Source organism: Neolamprologus multifasciatus, chromosome 11, assembly GCF_963576455.1.
Source record: "Neolamprologus multifasciatus chromosome 11, fNeoMul1.2, whole genome shotgun sequence".
In the NCBI taxonomy this organism is placed as follows: Eukaryota; Metazoa; Chordata; class Actinopteri; order Cichliformes; family Cichlidae; genus Neolamprologus; species Neolamprologus multifasciatus.
In genome coordinates, this window is record NC_140449.1 from 31,267,871 (window position 1) to 31,288,671 (window position 20,801).

At 39.7% G+C, this 20,801-nt stretch overlaps 1 protein-coding gene across 1 annotated transcript; it reads left to right on the forward strand.

Moving 5' to 3' along the window:
* Window positions 1-1,313: 1,313 nt before the first annotated feature.
* Window positions 1,314-19,873, forward strand: LOC146508837 (neurexophilin-1). Its single transcript, XM_085178476.1, has 2 exons — window positions 1,314-2,155; window positions 15,982-19,873. Exons 1-2 carry the CDS (start codon window positions 2,075-2,077, stop codon window positions 16,765-16,767), a joined length of 867 nt encoding a protein of 288 aa, XP_085034602.1. The 5' UTR covers window positions 1,314-2,074; the 3' UTR covers window positions 16,768-19,873.
* Window positions 19,874-20,801: the final 928 nt, after the last annotated feature.

Genomic DNA, 20,801 nt, shown 5'->3' on the forward strand with positions numbered 1-20,801 from the left:
CTTTGTATTCCTATCTGCCCTCTGCAGTAAATATCTGCATGATTTTGGTTTAAGTCTGCCGACTGAAGCCTCTTACCACCTTCAGAATGAGCACCGTGGGTTTGTTCCATTCCACTTCCAGTGGAAACATTTCCAATGCAAGCATGTTAACGTTTAAACGTAACTTGTGTAGTAGGAATAATTATAAGGTTTCAGTGTGGGTCCAAACAGATGTCATCTGTGGCTGCAAGAAAGACTTTTTGACCGATAGCCTGTCCTCCAAACTGGGGGCGTGGAGTTTCAAAGACACTGGCATTTCCCGGACAGAGAGCGTCTGCTGTAGATTGTATCAAGCTGCTTTACTGGATCTAATTATTTTAGAGTCTGACCCATCCTGCTGATTAAAACTTAGGATATCTGAGCCTCTCCAGCTTCAATCTCAACTGCTTTTGTCTGTTTTTTTAATTTGAAGTCCAAAACTTTCTCCACGTTCAGACTAATTAATATTATTAGTTTTATTCTCAGCACATTTATAATAATAATAATAATGGATTGCATTTATATAGTGCTTTTCGGGACCCCTCAAAGCGCTTTACAATTCCACTATTCATTCACTCTCACATTCATACACTGGTGGAGGCAGCTATAGTTGTAGCCACAGCTGCCCTGGGGCAGACTGACAGAGGCGAGGCTGCCATATTGCGCCATCGGCCCCTCTGGCCATTTACAATGACTGTGTGTGGAAACCATTATTTAGTACCTAGGCGTAATTTAACATAATTTCTTCATGATCATAGGGATGCCTGGTTCATAAAGGTGGCTGGTATTTTGACCATTATGGAGCGCCAACAGTGTTAACCCTTTAAAACCTGACTCATGATATAACTGCCAGAAATCTTTAATGTTTTGATAATGGGAGTATTTGTTGAACCTTAAGAGAAAATATATAAAAATATATCAAATTTTAATCTGCATATATATGAGTTTTCATTTGCATCACATTTGCTACATAAGCCATATTTTTGCAGTTTAGTCATTAAAAATGTGTCATGCAATTTATATCATTTTACGAGGGTAAAAAAAAAGTCACACTGATGATGTAGAACAGTGGTCTCCAACCTTTTTTGCGCCACAGACCGGTTTATGCCCGACAGTATTTTCATGGACCGGCCTTTAAGGTGTCGCGGATAAATACAACAAAATAAAACTAGTACCGGTACCGAAAAAAAGAAAATTTATTCATAACACACGTGAAAAGACCAAGGAAAATCGAGTAAACGATAAAAACGAAAACAAAATAACGCTGAAAACTGATACAAAAACCCTGAAAACTATACATTTCACACCTGAGCCTCAACTCTCGCGGCCCGGTACCAAACGACTCACGGACCAGTACCGGTCCGAGGCCCGGGGGTTGGGGACCGCTGATGTAGAAGTCTCAAAAACTCACAAAAACACTTGTATCAAATACAATACGCTGGGCGTCAAAGGGTTAAAATGCCATTTTTCATGCTTGATTCCAGGTCAGAGTAGAGGATGCACAACATTAACACATCAAGAGGAGGGATTATGTTCTTGAATCTCACTGGGCTTGCTGCTCACAGTGAAAGGAAGAAAAATCCAGTGCAGCTGACTGCCACTAGATGTCAGCCCTTGATGATGTTAAAAGTTGTTTCTCAGAAGTGTGAACCTCCTTCTCTTCTCCCCCAGTCTCCTCTCTCCCTCCCCCTTCTTCATTCCATATTTTTTCTCTCTGTCCCTTCCCATCCACTCCCCCCACTCTCTCTCTCTCTGAACCTCAGAGCGCGCTATATAAAACATCCCTCCACACTCAGATATACAAACACCTCCGTTCCCACCACAGCGCCTCCGAACCCTGCGTCAGAAAAAACCCCAGTACTCACTTGAAGCGTTTGAACAGCAGACACCTGACCCTTCCTGAATGAGCTGGAGAAGACTCCTTTCTTCTCCCGCATCTCTGGACCGTCTTCTTCACTCTTTATTTCTCCTCAAGTTTGGCAGCTGATAACGGCTCAATCAGAAGGAGATTTGTTTGTTTGTTTGCAGCAGCTGAGAAAATCAAGGACTGTTTGACATGAGGAGAGACGTTCCACAAAGAGGCATGAAGACCACATGTCTGTGGACTGCCGCCGTGCTGCTGTCAGTCATCTCTCTGGTGAGTTAAATATTATTTTGATTTGACCTTTTTTTAAATTCTCACATTGTGATTAATGTTTGCAGTTTTCATAAAAAGACATTTCTACAAGTGAGTTTCAGTTAAATCATCAAACAAGCTGGAATTGATCATTTTGAGGTCACGTTGCTGTCTCATAATGTGACCAATCTAATAATATAGTCATTTCAGACACATGTGATCTGCCTTCTAGTACAGTTTTTAAGTCCTGGGATGATCAGTTTTAACATATCTATGCATTAACTCATTAACATCAAGATGAATTAACCAATCTCAGCACAAACACAAACTATGCAAATCCAAATCTGCATCTTGACAAATCCACCCGCACACAGTCCCGCTGGATATTTCTCCCTCAGCACTATTCATTCAATCCTCGCTTTGCATTTCCCCCCTTTTTTTTTTCCTCCCATTTACAGATGTGGTCCAATAAGAATATATTTGGCAGTACGGCGGGGAACAGCCTGAGCCCATTATGGCAAACATACCAGAATGCTCCCAACTCAATGCCTTGACAGTTTGTGACAACCCAATTCCTTTAATCCTTGAAGAGACAGTAACCCCTCACCCGCTGATAAATCTGTCAACAAAGCAATCAAAGCAGAACAGGAGCCACTCCTCTCTCTAACAAAAATTCCATAAACTTAATCCCCACAAACTTGACTGGCCTTAAAAAGCTCCCGTGGTGTTATCTGTGTTTAATTTGCATAGTGATGGAAAGAAGTCAATTACTATTAATTATTCTCTACAACTTAATACCCATTATCGAATTGAATTCACCGTCTTGAAAACCATAAACTCAATTTCACAGCTGACTAAGCGCACTAATCATTTCACCCCTCCCACTTTTTTTTGGGCTTTATGGAGCCCTTCCTGCTTTAAAGGAAAACAATTCATCGATTTCAGAAGCAACAACATTAACAAACACGGATTCCCACCATCCCGTCGTGATGTAAAGACAAACAATCATTAACTATGTGAGATATATGTACAACAGCATCATGGTAGTGCGAGTTGATCTCATAGCATCACTTGACAGGAGTGTGTTTTTTTCCAGACTGAGCTGCCAAATTGCTTCGCTATGCTTTAATGGGATGATCATAATTGTTTCGTACTTGGTGCATCCTAAGCTTTTGCCTGCAGCTCCTTCAACAGATTGACAGACCCATGGGAACCTCACAAACTTATTTTGGCCGCCTTTGAACCAAGTCGTGTGTGAAATAATATGATTATGCATTTTTCCTCTGGGTAAGTTGGAAAACTGGTGGCTAGATCCCCCCCCCCCCCTTCCTTCTTCTTCAAACTGCCCCCCCACCCCCCTTCCCACAAAATCCCGCAGTCTGTCCGCGTACAGTATTTATCCTCCTCAGAAGTCATGGTAATAATTGTGCCCTGGCCTCTCAAAGCGGTGCTGCAGTGATAGGACTCAGCTTCATCCACAGCTGCCTGTGATGTCTTGACACACTTTGTGATTTGTCATCATCTCTGACCCCCCTCAGGTAACACTTTGATATCACTGGGAGAAAACAGATCTAAACTCTTAGTGGGCGTCAAATGCCCTCAGCTGGTCCATCAGCTCAACTGCGCGGGGACCTCACAAGACGAGACAAGTTAAATTCACTGTAAATGACTATGACGACAAGCGCCCAGTTGGAAAATAATCCAAAGACAGCATCAGCACTCTAAGGACTCTTAAAGTACTCTCCCGTCTACTGTCAAACACAGAGAAGTGGCTCTAAATGGAAGATGATATTTCATAAACCAACTGGTGGGAGTCTTATGTTAGAATTGTCTGTGATTCATGGCGTCTAGAAGTTGTAAATTAGATTAAAAATAAGCTTTTGTAGAGACTAGTCTCACACCTGAAAAGTCACAGGTCTGATCCTACAACATCCACATGTCCTTCAGCCAAACCCTAACCCCTTAATAGCTGCTCATATTTTAAGCTTCTCTCCATAAGAGCATCACTTTAATACCTTAAATTTAAAAAAAAATAAAGCTGCAGGGCTCCCTTTTCCAAACTTTTTTAAAAAAAGGACGTTCTCTAATACAACTCTATATATAAACACTCATGATCATCTTGTAATTTTCTGCTGGACTTTAACATCATTACATCACAGTCCTGATCTTCTTTTTTCCAATCTTGGGTTGGTGACCCGGCCAACAGGTCTTTGCTTTTCTTTTCTCTGATGCTCAGTACTTTTACCTTTTATCACAAAAAATATTTAAATCTGAGATGACTTGAACTGCTCGCAATTCAAATATGCATCACAAGTAGGGACCAGTTCGTTTTAAGGTTAGGAACTAGTGTTTTGAGGCAGGGTGAACCACAACAACCACACCTTTGATAAAAAAGGCAAAAGAGTGCAAAATAAATTCCATTTTTTTGTTGTTTATTAAAATAGAATAATGATAAATCGCTGTTAAGCAGCAGCTCTAATGTTGCGGCTGAACTCACAGCACCTAAGCAAGATTGCAAAGTGGAAACCCACGTCTGCCATCAGGCCGGCCGCTCTCCATTCTCCCTCTGTTAAACCAGAACTGTCGTACCCACAAATCCTCCCCGCACAGCAGTCGCAGCAGCAGCCGCAGCATTCAGGTAAATGAAAACTGACACACACTTTCATTCTTCCTCACAAGGTTTTGTGTACAGCCCACCGCAGAGTCATCTGGCTCCTCCGGTAGTTCTATTAAAGGTGGAATTTGTCGGCTGTTCGGGGGTCCAGTCCCATAGAATATCCTCCGAGCTCCCGAGGGAACGGGGGGGTTGTTTATCTTCCTGTTTCAAAGAGCGGACGCCTGCGCCTTATCACAGCCTCGCCAAGAGTAGATAGCATTTAAGTTGTCCAACAGCCTGCCTATATGCTGCATCTGGCAATCAGAGTCGTTTCCTAAAGGACTTGTGCATAGCGATGCTGTTAGCGTTATCTTGTTGAGGGATTCTGCCTCATATGCCGAATCTGGGAATTATATTAACAGACAGTTAAATGGGGTTTGGGGGGGAGGGGGTGGGAGGCTCCTGCATGACAAACTGTAAAACGAAAAGTTGGGCTATGAAATAAAAGCATCTGAACGTGACTGAAAGATACAGTATCCCTGAATGGAAACACTGCATTTAATATATATTTCACAATTTTTTTTTTTTACTGCAGATTTTCCTCAAGGCTTTGACTGACTTCCTTTTATATATTTAAAATATTTTTTTAGCCTCCATCAAGGGGGTTTGGAAGAAAAGCAAGGAGGGTTTAAGTGGTTTAAATTATGGGAAACACAGACGCTACACAGATATTGCAGACAAAGCTTCACTCTCCTGAGTCCTCAGACTTTATGAAATTGTAGTACACAGTTAAATCTGCTGATAGGCAATATCTCTTATTTTTAGTTTTAGTTATTTTTAGATTTGACTAAAATATTTTAATAACTTTTTCAGAATTATCAACATCTTTTCCAACCATTTTCAGCTACAGTTTTAGATTTTTAGCCATCGACTTCCCTTATTTGTGTGCTGCTGGAAAATGTATCAGCAAACCCTTAAAACGTAATTTATTCAATTGTTCATCATAGTCCATTACTAATTATTATTATATAACTAACTAACTAACACTGAGTTTTAAACGATTACGTCCGATATCCTGAATTATTTTTATCATTAAGAAATCCCACGCAAAGAATCGCTCAAAAAACTGAAAGTTGACACATTTGGTGATGTAGTGTTTGTTTCCAGCAGCGGGATGGTGTATGTGGGGTTTGCCCAAAATAAACTGTAGTGTGTGTTCATTGTAAGGAAGAGAGAAATGAACCAGTGAGGCAGGATGGATTTTAATAGTTTGTGGACAGAGGACTTGTCAGTGGGATCGGTTCATTGTTGGCTTTGGTGTTTTTGCAGGATGTTGACGAGGAGGACAATGTAAAATATGGGACCCACTCTATATAAGTCATATAACAGACAGTCAATAGTCGCCTATTAAAATATCTAAAATAAATAAATGCTAAATTATGTGAACATATATATTTTTACATACTTTACAGTTATGTAATATTTCTGTCTCACTGTTAGTTGTTTTTATTTTTCATTATTAAAACTTGTTTTTAAGGGCAGAATAATTTATTGTATATTTAGAAACTGTTTCTGGTGATATTTGTAAATTATAGATTGTCTAAGATTTGTTTTTAGTACATTTAACATACTTTTATCCAAAATGTTCCAATATTTTGTTTATTGTTTTATTACTATTTTAATTTGAAATAATACTGCTCTTTGTCTTCTTGAGGAGTAGATGGTGTTACTCAGCACTACTGGGAGCAATGGTCTCACAGATTGTAAACATTAGTTATGGGTATCTTTATGATAACTACCCAGTATTGTCATTCACATATATTTTCTTGGTTTTTTGGTATTTTAAAAAAGGCATTTCACAAAATTGATGTGAGATTTTCAAATTACTTTTCTTAAAAATGTTGTATTTACAAATTGATTTTAAATAGCTAAACTAATTTTATGTTCAACTATTTTATTATTCAACTAATCTTTAATATAATTTCTCTATAAAAACTTATTTTGGTTGCAAGTCAGTCTAATGAACGTCTTTAATTTTATGTCAGACTTTAAGATTTGCAAAACCTTTGGCGCGGTCCTTTGCACCAGTAGTTTCCACATTGGGGGTGATGACCTTCTAAATGGGTGACAACATACATCTGAAATTAAACAAAGGAAGACAAATGTGTTGATTTTTTCAGATTTGGATTTAATTTTGTTTTTCATTCACGTAATATCTGATAGTCCTGCATTTAAATGATGATCAGTTCCTTCTGTTGATTGAAGCCACACTTGGAAACAAGCGTCTCAAGTGGCTGCCTCGTCGTTTTAGGGTTGTGAGCCACTGCTTTGCTAATAATAAACACAAGTTAAGTGCAAAATAAACCCCATCTTTAGTCATGAGCAATGTTATTTGTCATTTTGATATTTCACAGTACACAGTAGTGACAAACCAATATCTGGTAAAGCCAAAGCCATCAAAGTGTGACTGTTGACCTTTACGCTGCCATGTTTGTTTGTCTCTTTCTTCTAGTTTCGCGCTTTATTCTCTGTACTATCTCTTTCAGGCACATTCATGCATCTAGCACACACTCCCTTTGTGCCTCACTTGCATGTTTTTAAAGCCAAGGAGAGGTAAATCTTGGCCCTCCGAGTGTTGGTGCAGTCAGTCGGGGGGTTCTGGATATAAACGTTGCTTTAGTCAGGACTGCCTCTGATCTGCCTAATCTCCCCAGGCTGGATTACAGGTTGGGTTCTAATCCGTGAAGTGGGGTCTCTGTGAATGTGCCTCCGAGTGCTCTAATCCAGAGACTGTCAGGTGCTTTAGATGAAAGCTAATTGCATGTCACAGTTTGGGGACCAGACATAACGCTGGTGACAACAGAGCAGAGTTTCCACAACAAGGAATTAGGTCTGACGATGACTGGGCACGCACTTCAGATGCGCTGTGTAATTTTGATAATCTTGGAAGAAAATAGTAAAGAAATCCCTCAAAAAAAAATCTGATTCCAGTGACACATCCTCTTAGAAAATTATTCATAACACGAAGTTGCAGGAAATCATGAAGCTTTTCAAAACTCACTGAGTGCAATTTAATTTCCTGGTTGAAGAAATGATAAAGATCCTAAACCCGCTTGGATTTTCATTGTTTGGAAAATATTCTTTACATTTACTCCTCAAAATGCTGCAGCAGCAGCTGCACGAGCACACTCACAAACACACACACACACACTTTGAGTTATTAGCTAGACAGGCATTTAACCAAGCAGTTTGCTAATATCCCTTGATCTGGTTTTGGGATTCCACTGAGACTGAAACCGAGTAACTGAGAAGCACCAGTAATTACTGCACTCTGAAAATGATATTTCATTTGATCATTAGAGACTACAGTCTTTTAACAACTCAGAATAGAAAAATTAATGGGCTTTACAGTTTGGATTACTGGCCAAAGGTCATTTAGACTCAATTAATTCATTTTACTACTGGAAGCATCTTCAAATGTATGTTTAAACTGGCCTTGGTTCAAGTCTAACCAAGTCACTGGTTTTCCTTAGAGGGGAAAGCTCCAATGATTTTAGTCTTGCACTAACGTAATCCTTATTTACTTCCTGTTTATTTTTGCTCATTTATGGAGCAGCCCCTCATTTAATTCACTGTGAAACAAGCTGGCTAAATAAGGGGAACAAAACATGTGATGACAATCACACGACTCTCTAAACATCTCGGCCTTGATATCAGAGTATCTGCAAATAAGGTGTTGTTTTCTCATGTAGCTCAGTGGTGTTTTTCACAGTTGGATCAGCTAAAAGACTTTGAAATGGTTTCAAATTGTATATACAGTATATCTTTTAGGTTTCTAAACAGAGGAAAATATAACATCAAAACATACTGAGCCAATCAGCCAATGATTACTGGCCACTTAACAATCAGTGTTCCCCTAATTGTTATGGCTGAGGCTGCATATCCACATAGAACTGGTAAAAATTTACATACCCATTACATAGCCTGAAGCAGACCTACTATGCTCATTTCTGATACATCCTACTATTCTTGGACTCTGCTAAAGTATCTTTGCGTGCTTCTCAGCTGAAAATAATAATTTACTCCCAGTTCATTCATAGTCGAAAACAAGCTGATTTAGCACCTTTCCCTTTCAGGCAGCTTTACTTTGATTGGTTTTCTCTGCTGAACATTAGATGTGAACGGCAGCACCTCTGTGCACACAGAATGACCAAATAGAGCTCAACACTGAGGTTCCAGGAAAAAAAAACAAAAGACATTCTCCATAGGGAGTTTGATTATGAGCCATAAGGTTATAACCATCCAAAGCAGACCTGTTACGAGGTGCAACATTGTGAAATAATAATATGTGCTTCTGTAGAAATCACAAGTCTATATGATAAGAACCTTGTTTTAATAAAAATGTCTTTTATTCTTTTCTGGAAAAAGAACTACTCTACCTGCAATCTTAAATTCAGACAGTGATGTCTCAGATTGGTGGAGGTCGCTGTTACCATGGAAATGTTTAAACCCATGAAAGTCGGGTTGCTAAGTGAGCGCAAAACTTCTGAAACTGCAAGAGCGGTGGTTGCAGTGAGGAACAAAGCACTGTAACCCCCCACACATGCACCGCAAACTGTAGATACATATTCAAACTTACACTGTTATTAACCATACCGACGCTATAGTAACGGATTAAACTTAAAAAGGCTGACAGTCATTCACTGTGGAATCTGGGATTTGCAGTGGGCATTGGGATGAGTAGTTCCTAAATCATTAGAAGTAATCATGTATCTTTGTAATTATGTAATTATGTTGTGCACTTTTGACTTTTGCTAAAATCAGAATTATGTTTTTATGGTCATGATTTACCTCATAGCATAAAAGTCTTCTGACAGTGGAGACAAAGTGGACAGTCACTGTTGCGCTGTATAAGAAATCCACTCTCAGTGACATCATGCAGAGGTTTAACTGAGTGTTTTGCAGAGCTCATTTTGACAGCAAATTTTGATCTAGTTTTAGTAATTCTTTTGACTAACATCTCATTAAGTTTTAGTCATAATTTAGGCATCTGAATTCATTTAGTTTTAGTCGACCAACTATCACACGATTACTTCCAAAGTTGATTCAGTTGACAGTTTGTCATATTTTTACCCGTGAGAGCTTCTCCACACGGCTTACAAGAGTCTTATTTTCTAAATGGGAAATGTGTCATATGTCTACTGTTCGCTTCTTCCCGAGCGTTGACATTTTGTCCCATTTTCACGAAAAACAGGAAGGATGAGAGCTACCTGTACGATTACAAAGACAGAAAAAAGAAGAGGCTGTACCGTTTCCCTGGGGCAGATCAAATGTGCGGATCAACCTCACTGCACAAGCAGATCACTTCCAAACTGGTCCCGCCTTTCTATCCAGTTTAATTTTAGTTCTGATTGGATCTCGTCTCTCCAGAATATTTTCATCTTATTTGCATTTGTCGGCACAAGTGCCAATATAGTTTTTGTCCTCATGCATCAGTTTTTATTTAATTAATGTTTTTGTCAGAAAAAAAAACAACTTGTTGCTGAAAACTATGATGACAAGTGTTTGGTTAACAAATGTAACACTGGTGTTCAGAGCAGTGTGAAGATTGAGGTTTTGGCTCAGTAGGGTTAGCTGGACATATTCTGACCTCATCAACTGAAACTTTGGTCATGCTTAATATGAAAACCCACCTTTGTAACAATAAGTATGAAAGTCTTGAAAAAAAAAACACATTAGTGCTTTTAAACTTAACAACTGAAACAAGAGCAAACCTAGAATATTCTTAAACCAAAGAAAAAGGACTGAACTGTAATGGCATAATAGACTTTACAGCTCCCTGGCTGACAGTCTGTAAGATACTATTTCACTGAACTTTTACATCCTAAGGAGCTTTATGTTTGACTATAATGGTGCCAATAAATCCTGGAAAGGAAGTCTCCCTCATCCTCGCACTCACTTTATCTTTTTACAATGCATCACCACTGACAGACTTTTGTTTCCAGCAATGAAAGACAAAAAGGGCTGTTCATTAATGTGGTTTAACTGCCCCACTGCGCAGGGAAACTGCTGAAATTCAAATTTTTCTCTTCACCTTGTCACTCTAAACATCTTGCTGCAAGGTTCTTGCATTTTTCCCTTTATACTTATTAAAACTAACTAGAAGCTAAGGTCTAGCTTACCTTTGAACCTCTGCTCAATATAAAGGTATTGATTTGACTCTGGAGTATCATGTTGCTTTTAAAAAAATGCTCTGGCTACGTTCCTTTATTCAGAGAGGCAGAAAGATCACAATGCCAGTAACGCTTCGTTCACATCAGGTCATTCATCAACGAGGCCTCTTCAAAATAACTGGAGGCCATCCTTTCAAACTCCTCCATTCTCAATCCAAGTGCATAAAATGAGCAGGAGCTTCGGAGAAAGATCTCAGCACTTGCAGTTTACTCAGAGAGTGCCGTACAAACTCCAGCTTACACTACAACAATGTCATTCGGTGAACTTTCTGAATGAGAGAAGACCTTATTTTCAGCGTATTGATCGTGGGTGAAGGTACAAAATGTAAACGCTTCGACCAGATAGATCTGCTGTCACGTTCCTCGGACGGGGCTTGGACATCACTGTCACAAGCCACTGTGGGGTGCGCGGGAAATCTTTGCTCTCTCATCTGTGTGATTGTTAGAGGAGAGAGACAGAATGAATCATCAATCATCCATTCAGGGTACATTCAGCAGGTAATAGTCTGCTGTTGCATCACGCCTGCTCCTGAGAAGCGCTTCATTCGTCTCGATGTATGACAGGAATAGCCTTAATCTTGATAAGGACATTTCACACACTGTAAGACTTTCTCACAGCGTTAAAACCATTTATGACAGACGTATTTGTACATGGATAATGTGCATAGATTTGTTGATGTTTTCCTGCATTTGCAAAGGATATTCATTTTGATCTTGTTAGCAAGCATTCAGCACGATCACGTCTACTCGAAGCTGTTGCTAGGCAGACTGCTGATATTGGACGACTCTACGAGAACCTGGATTATACTTAATAAAAACATTTTAATATATTCCTTTAATAAAATACTTTCATAGTAGCTGCAGTAAGGATGCTTGATTAAGGATGAAATCATAATTGTTCATTTTTCATGAACTTACCATTTATCAGACTTTTTTTAAAGTATATTTTTAAAGCTAAATATGGGCCAACTAACACAGAACATAAGTCACATGAACTAAGTGGATAAAGAGCTCAGAAATTACGAGTTAAAGGAAGTTTATGCAGTATTGGTTTTGCAAATATTATAGAAAGTAAACTAGGAATAATTGTACATAATATTTGCAGTTTATACGCTAAAAGATGCAGAAGTTTTAGCCACGGTGGCCTTTTGCCAGTTACACCTCAACACTTCTCTATGCCACACTTAGGCTACGTTCACACTGCAGGTCTTAATGCTCAATTCCGATTTTTTGATCAAATCCGATTTTTTTGTCTGCTTGTTCACACTACAAATAAAATGCGACAGCAAACGCGCTCTAGTGTGAACCCTCAAAGCGGCCCGCATGCGCAAAAGAAGACGTCACACACAACGCGCTCTGTTTAGACCCAGACCAAACAATATTGTTTGACTGATGGACCTTAATATAAAGACTTCGGATTTCACGTTTCCCAATTTTTGCTTTAAGTTATTTTGTTATTTACATAATAATGTAAATAACCTAATAATGATCCTTATTGCTGTTTTAGAGGAGCGGTGCTTCAAAGGATAGTTGCAGATTTCTGTCAGAATCTGCAGATTATACAGTACAAATAAAATGTTCACATTTCTCCAACATTGTCTTCCCAACAGTTTCACTGACATCTACACTGGATGGCCAGGAAGCGTTCTCAGACGCTTCTCCGGCGCTGATAATTGGCGTCTGTCTTGTGTCAGTGACGTAAAAGACGGATTTAATGCCACATGACCGTTCAAACAGCAGTCGCTTTCTGAAACATCGGATATGTATCGGATTCAGGATCACATACAAAAGTGACCCAGATCGGATTTGTGCCGTTCACACTGTCATAGCATGATCGGATATGGGTCGCATAGGGTCAAAAAAATCGGATTTGATGCGCTTTCGCCTGCAGTGTGAACGTAGCCTTAGACACTGTGTACATCACACATCCACGACGAACAAAGTCTAAACACGACATAAACAAAATAATCGCAGCCGCATTGAAGTAATGAGCTGAAGTTAAACGTTAGCAGTCAGTAATCAGTGGTGATTCCAGACTAGCAGGTGTTTTTGGCAGAGGTGTACAAGCCCAACAAAGGCAGCTGGAGGAAACCATTAATGATCCTTCCACAGGTTCATCTACAGAAACCTGGATATGGTGCGATCATCTGAACCAAAGACTCTTTTTGCCATCTTGGCTGACTAACTAAGAGCGAGTTTTGGCTTTTAGAGAGAGGTGAAAGCATTGTGCTTGATTTATAACACAAAACAAAAACTCGAAAACAAGTGAAAAAAAAGAAGTAGTAATCACCGTGTTGTGATTATCTTCAGAAGTGTTGAAAGACAACTTAGGGACTGAAATTAAAATCCAATTAATCCCAGCATCTGTGATTTCTACCATAAAAATCTAACTCCACCACCACCGAATGTCCACTTACTTCATATAATAGAAGCACAGAGGCTATTCTCTAATGTTCAAATAATAAATTAGAAACAGTGAAAGCAGAATAAAAACTCTCCAAATAAACATCTCAAAGTGAAGAAGCACAAAGTGATCAGAAGACTTGGCTTCCAGGCTGATTCGGAGCGTTTGTTTTCAATACAAACTGTTAAAGAATTTAGAGCAACACAATAACAACTGCTGTGCTGAACAAACAGTAGATATCAATCTTCCAGGAGCTGATCAAACATGAGCCCAAAGCCGGTGAAAGCAGGATATATTTAACGCTGTACAATGCAACACAAGCGTACTGCTTTGCTTCATTTTCTTTTCTTTTAGTGAGATATTTTATTTGATAGAGCCAATTTCTTATATTATAGTCAGCTTTTTATTTCATATTCATTTCATTTTAGAGGTTTATTTTATCTTGTTAAATTAATCTCTTTGCTACTACACAGATTTCTGTTTATATTCTTTTTTTTCCTACTCTACCTTTATTATTTTTATTTTCTTAGTGATTGTGTTTGTCCTTTTGACTGCGGTAACATAAAAATGTAGTCAATTCAGTGATAAATAAAGTATATCTTATCCCTTCAATTCCACACCACTGCAATTAACTGCATCACTGCTTGTGCAAATACCAGACCATATTAAATAGCAGCCTATATAAACAGCTGACCACAAATCTTCAATCATAATTAAAAGAAATGTGCATATGCAGCAGCGACTGATTGCTGTATTCCAACTGAACACTGGCAATGAATGTAATATGTAGAGGGATGTTGGTCTGGTCCACCATAGCTGCAGATGTCTCCCTCAGAGTATCAATTCAGGTTATAGAGAGACATAATTACAAAAAAATGTTTTTATCTACATCCCGACCAAGTTTTTTCATCATTTCTGCACCGGTTTCTCCAACTTCTGAATATAAAAATGTCAGATAACCTCCCCCAAAATATCCCACCTATTAACAAATTCCATTCCTTATATTTACACGATTTACTAACACATGCACATTTCAACAGCAGTTCTGTGAAATTAGATGCCATTTTACCTTCAGCTGGTGCTATACCTACATGACAGTTGTAATTAAACAAGCCCTCGAACCTGACATTTGTTCATGCCCTCCAACAAGATGCATAAATGCTTTTTGTGGTGCCTTTCAAAACTCTTTGACAAGTCGCTGCAGAAAATAAATCTTTCAAGGTTTAGGGACAGAGTCAGCTTTGGAAAGATTAGGAAAACATTCTAATTTGTATTAAAATTGTAACTTCGATTGGGTTTGTTTAAAGTGGGGACTGTCTCAGACTTTTGCCGTCATGGTTAAAATGGCAACAAACTATTTTCCCTCTTGCTCCTCACAGACGAAATTCATAACTCCAACCACCACTGGAGGGATTTGTCTCTAGAATGTAAACTATGTTGTTTTGGGGGATTTGCAGAAAATGACTGGTGCCTTTTTGGGAGGAAAGTCTAATTTAAATGGACATATCTCTATGGGCTGAGTCTGACTCGCTTGAAATTTTGCACGTTTCCTTTCATTCACAGGAAAATGCATGCTCAGAAAAATTAAGATGGGCCAGTCTCCACTCATCACATTCCCACTGATATATAGATTCAGATGTTTTCTGTCATTTTCTGTTGTGAAAAGTGCAGTTTCAGAGCATGTATACACAATCATACAAATACAAGTTTATCAGACCACCATCCAGTGTAAGGTTTATGCCACATCTGCCTTAAAAGACCAGTTTTGGTAATTATCAAGATCATTTTTTGGTTAATCCACCTGTATGTGCAATACTGAGAGGGATACAAACGGTGTATTCCTAGAGCAGAATTCCAGTCCCGAATAAATGGGAGGGGTGGTCAGGAAGAGTTGGTGGAGTAAAATCTGTGTCAAATCAAATATGCAGATCCATCCACTGAAGCAACCCCTTGGGAAATAAGAGCAGCCGAAAGTTCCTTTTATTATATTATCCCCAAAGGGGGAAACTATCCATAGAAAACAACAGTCTTTTAGACCAGACTATAAACCTGCTTTAAATTTTTTAATGTTGGTTAATAGACTGTTGGTTTACAGTCTATGGCAAATAAGTTGCTTTTGGAGCAACCCTCAAGGGCCCATTACAAGAACTTAATATGCGTCCATGCAAGTTATACATACTTTAACTTCAGCAAAGAAAATTTGCTTAATGCTGTGTCACAAAAGCCTATCAGCTGGGAGTTTTCTCAGGCTGTAGATTCACCTGATGCCACTGAAAATCTGATATGGAGAACAAGTCTATTGTTGGCATTTGCAGGCAGAGCTACATGATTCATCAAAAGTCATTCATCAAAAAGCGATGAATGACATCCATCCATCCAACTTCTTTTGCTTATCCAACACTTTGTGTTAGATCCCAACTGATTATAGGTATGGAATGTACTTTGAAAGGAAATAATTGTCCAATTGACGATGTCGATTTAATACGTGTGACCCCAAAACACATCAACAGCTGTATTCATATAAGTATTATGAGGCAAAACTTCACATACTTTAGAGTATGTTTGTAACATTGTGTAAAATTTTAACTAATACTCATTTTATTTAATCTTCCAGGTTGCGAGCGCTGACTCTCCAAGTTCCGACTTGAGATATAACTCAAAATCCAAAGTGAAGACCTACTGGGATGAAAGCAGCAAGGCCGTGTCCATTAGCCGTCTGCTGTCTCAAAGCCTCTACGGCAAAGAGAACTTCACCTCTATGGATCTGAACTACGCCGAAGGAGACTCTTACTCTAAGCAAGAGCATTGGAAATGGCTTTACAACACCTCAGCCTCCCGTGACCCCCGATCAAGGATGAAAAGACGCCCCATCGTCAAGACTGGAAAGTTTAAGAAGATGTTCGGCTGGGGTGATTTCCATTCTAACATCAAGACGGTGAAGCTGAACCTCCTCATCACCGGCAAAATTGTGGATCACGGTAACGGCACCTTCAGCGTCTACTTTCGACACAATTCAACCGGTCAGGGCAACGTTTCCGTGGGACTTGTTCCTCCCACCAAGGCTGTGGAGTTCCAGGTCCACCAGCCGCACCAGCAGTACCACCACCACCAGCAGCAGCAGCAGCAGACGGCCCTGGAGACCAAAGAAACCAAGCTGTTCAACTGTAGGGTGGAGTACGAAAAGGTGGAGAAAGGCACCAGGAACTCACTGTGTGCCCACGACCCCTCGCAGAGCTGCCCTCAGGAGCAGACCCAGAGCCACGTGTCCTGGCTGTGCTCCAAACCCTTCAAAGTGATCTGCATCTTCATCACCTTCTACAGCACTGACTACAAGCTGGTGCAGAAGGTGTGCCCAGACTACAACTACCACAGTGACACCCCCTACCTCCCTACGGGTTGATCACAAGGCCAGACGAAGGGGGGGAAAGAAGAAAAAAAAAGACACAGAGATAGGCTACAGGGTCCTGAGCAATGTCAGATTATATGAAAGAAAATGGAGTCAAGACATTTCCAACTTGAGATGTCGACAGGCATTATTACAAATAACCTATCCTTGTCACAAGACTGATATTGCTCCAATGAACAAACCTAGCCTGAGGTCATTAAGAGAGCATTTAGGGAAGCATTTATAGGCTTGCAATACTCATCTTATATGCATAGCTGCTTACATCGAAAGGAAATTCTCAAGCCAACCATAAAAATATGCTGATTGTATTTATGTAAATATCGTGGATTCCACACAAAGACCAGAGAACAATTTTATCAGTGTTTTCTCCTGCTAATTTAGTTGTTTATGTTGATGGTGTATTTCCGTCTCAATCATGCTTTCTGTCTCCTCCAATCAGTCTCTGGTAATCACTGCGAACACGTAAATGTCAATGCAAATAAGAAGAATCTGTCAGTATGCATTAGAGGGCATAATGGAAAAATCAAACATATTTTGAGTGGTGTTGTTTTCTGCAGTGTGATTGTTAGAGTGAATGTACCTCTCTGATATTGTTGTTGGAATCTCGTCCATGTCCCATGCATGAACCCGAATGTGGTAAACAACTTAATAACGTCCATCTATACTTTCCTGTTATTGCAGCTGTCAAAAATAATCTTCACCAAGTCACGACACAAAGACGGGAAAAAAAAAGTATGTTCTATTTTAATTCTGTGTTGTGTGTTTAGCAGTTTTAAGGCCGTGGACGGCGCTCGGTAAATGACACCAAATTGAGGGCTCTCATCAGATCAAACATAAGCAAGTAAATGTCACAATGAATAAATAAAAGTTGCACAAGATGCACAAGATGACAGAGATACAGAAGATCATTTTTTGTGCTTTTCTTTAAAAATAACCAAACATTACTCTGCTCTCTTTTTTTTCTCAGAACTGCATTTCCGTTTTAGACATTTAAGCATTGCTTTTATTTCTGGTGACTCCTTGCATCACTGACATGACAAGCAGCCAGTAGTGAGCCACAGAATTAGAGCCATAGTGCCCCTGCAGAAACCAAAAATAACCATTTGTAAACACTGGAATAATCATTTGTATCGAAAAGTGATTGATAATCGGAAAAAAGGTAGGTCAAAAGTTTGTTTAAAAATAGATCATAGAACAAGAATGCAAGAGAACATGGAAATTGTAGAGAGGAAGATTTCCTGAAGTGCATTTGAGGCTTAAGCAGAACAAAAACACTATTAAAATGCAAGAACTGGTAAAAAGAGCTTTCCAGCTCCAGAAGAGGCAGGACATACATTAAACAGCAGGTGCTAATCACACATCCTGCGTGTCAAACGCTCGCACTTCTGGTTATCAAAAAAAAAAAGAAAAAGAAAAAAATTTCAGATGAGCCTAACGCTGGCTGCTAATGATATTGGATGTTCCAATTGGCTATTAAACCTTCATTACATAGATTGGAAGCCAGTGGCTCCACGTGAAGCATTTAGAGAAAATGAACACAGTATAAGTGGGAGCTCTGCAGAGTCAACACCACAGAAAGAATGAATTAAAGAGCCGATAGAAAACCTGTAAAAAAGTATGAATGTGCACCTAGAGGCACAATCACTGCTGTCTATTTAAATTCAGTGCTCTTTCACAGTGTATGCCATGGTATACGCAACGCAGTAACTGCTAATGGCAGCCTGGATGACATCCAATATGCCAACATGGGGCGAATTTTCTGACAAGGCAGGTCGAAGAATAGGGGTCTGCCTTTGGGATGAGTGAGCATAAAGAGGAATTTATGATGCGGAGGAACAAGGCTGGCAGAAATCACTGGAAGCACCTGACTCGTAAATTGAGAGCATGTTTCTGTCACTAAGAAGAAGGAATGACTAATGTGTCAGATTGCTGTTTGGGCCAGTTCTTTCATCTCAATAAAGTGACTTTGATATCTCTCCACCCCTACCCAAATGTGCCAGGGACAGTTTGTTCAGCTTCAGAGAATTAAAGCAGCACTTTCCCGAGACAATGCAGCCTCATTATGCATATAATCTTACAAGTGTAAACAGTCTGGCACAAAAGTGTTCGGTGTGAGAGCTGCTGAGAGATGGATCTGTTCCCTGACTAATGTCATCTGAGGCTAAATGCAACATACTGTGATGCTGACTGTTTTGAAGAAATTACCGTTTCAGCCTCAATTACACGTGTATTATAACTTATGCTCGTTTAGTATTTATCAGTAACCAAACTTGACATCGGTCAAGTGCCCGATGTGAAAGGGGTCAAACACTACTGGACATACTAGGTAGGTATTTGGTTTATCGGGTTTAGGATTCAGCTGCTTTGGAAGTGTTGGGCTGTTTTTTCCCCCTTCTCACATTATCCGCCTAACTTCCTTCCCAAACTCCTTTCAGTGATCATTTGCCGTTGATTACTCCCAAAGCTCATGGCCCATAAAATGGTGTTTGAGACAGCTCTTCTCTACAGTTTCCGTTCAGCTCCGTGGAGCATTCTAGCTTTTTCATCGTATTGTTCTTAATTTACTGCCCCCATCTTTACAGTCACAGCTCGCTCAAGTATTTTTTAAAGCAGGTTCGAGCATCAACATACAGGTGAAATATTTATTAGTGATGACACTCTATACTACACTATACTACAAGTGCCAACAACATTAGAAGGAGGACCTCAACAGGGAGAAGAACACAGGCGTTACAGGGTGAGCGGGAAAGACGAAAGGAAGGCAAAACTAACCTGGTTGGTTAAAATTATGATTTATGGGCAATGTGCATATGCTACATGCCACTGGATAGGGCTACAGACAGACAACACATGCTGTACCATATTAAGAAGAAGACTTCAGTGACTCCTGTGCTATTCACAAACTGCTATAAATGATCAATGGTTTTAACCAGTATTAATAGACTGTGATGACTTCTCGGCTGGCGAGCACAACAAGCACCAGAGTGACCATACACAACGTAGATGATTGGCCAGCTTGCACACAATCACCTGTAACTTTCCATCCTACAGTGGGCGTCCGTCTGAAAGAATTATGCTTTGATAGAGCACAGATTACAAATTTAATAATGGATTGGATTTATATAGCCCGGGGATATAAATCCAAGGCACCCAAAGCGCTTTACAATGCCACTATTCATTCACTCTCACATTCACACACTGGTGGAGGCAAGCTACAACCGGTTATCTACTAAAAATAGTAAATAACTTGGGCAGACTGACAGAAGCGAGGCTGCCATATCGCGCCATCGGCCCCTCTGGCCAACACCAGTAGGGTAAAGTGTCTTGCCCAAGGACACAGCGACCAGGACAGAGAGCCCGGGGATCGAACCGGCGACCTTCCGGTTACAGATACGCTTCCCAACCCCCTGAGCCACGGTCGCCCCAAATTTAAGAAAAGAGAAACCAAATTTAATTTGGTTTCTCCACTGCTTCTCCATGGTGAAGCAGTGGTTAGCGCTGCTGCGTCACAGAAAGAAGGTCCCGAAGAAAGAAGGCAAAAAAAGTCAGTCATTGTACATGTGTAAAAGTTCCACAAAAAATCAGAATCGAAACAGTGTTTAAATGGTTCTTAACCTCCAGAGACCCTGCATCTTCATAAGCAGACGTCACAACCTTACATTTCATTCTGCTCAACACAGACGTGATGAATCCCTAACAAGAGTTCGAGTCTCAGGAGCTCAACTGCATACACTATATTTGTATAGTTGCAGTCCCTAGTATATTTGTATACTAGGGACTGCAACATTGTTGCAGTCCCTAGTTTTAACTGGTAGTTACCTAGCCTGTTTTTTAGTAAATAACCAAGCCTCTCACCATTCGAATAAAGAGCTTCACAGGAAGGTTTTATTGACTAGACCTAGAGTAAGGAACAAGACGACACATGGCTGTTGCAGCACACAGATTTGTGTTTGAATGCATACCAATAAGGCAAAAGTAGCACACACTAGAACAAAGCAGGTGTAGAACCTTTAACAACAGGTTATTTT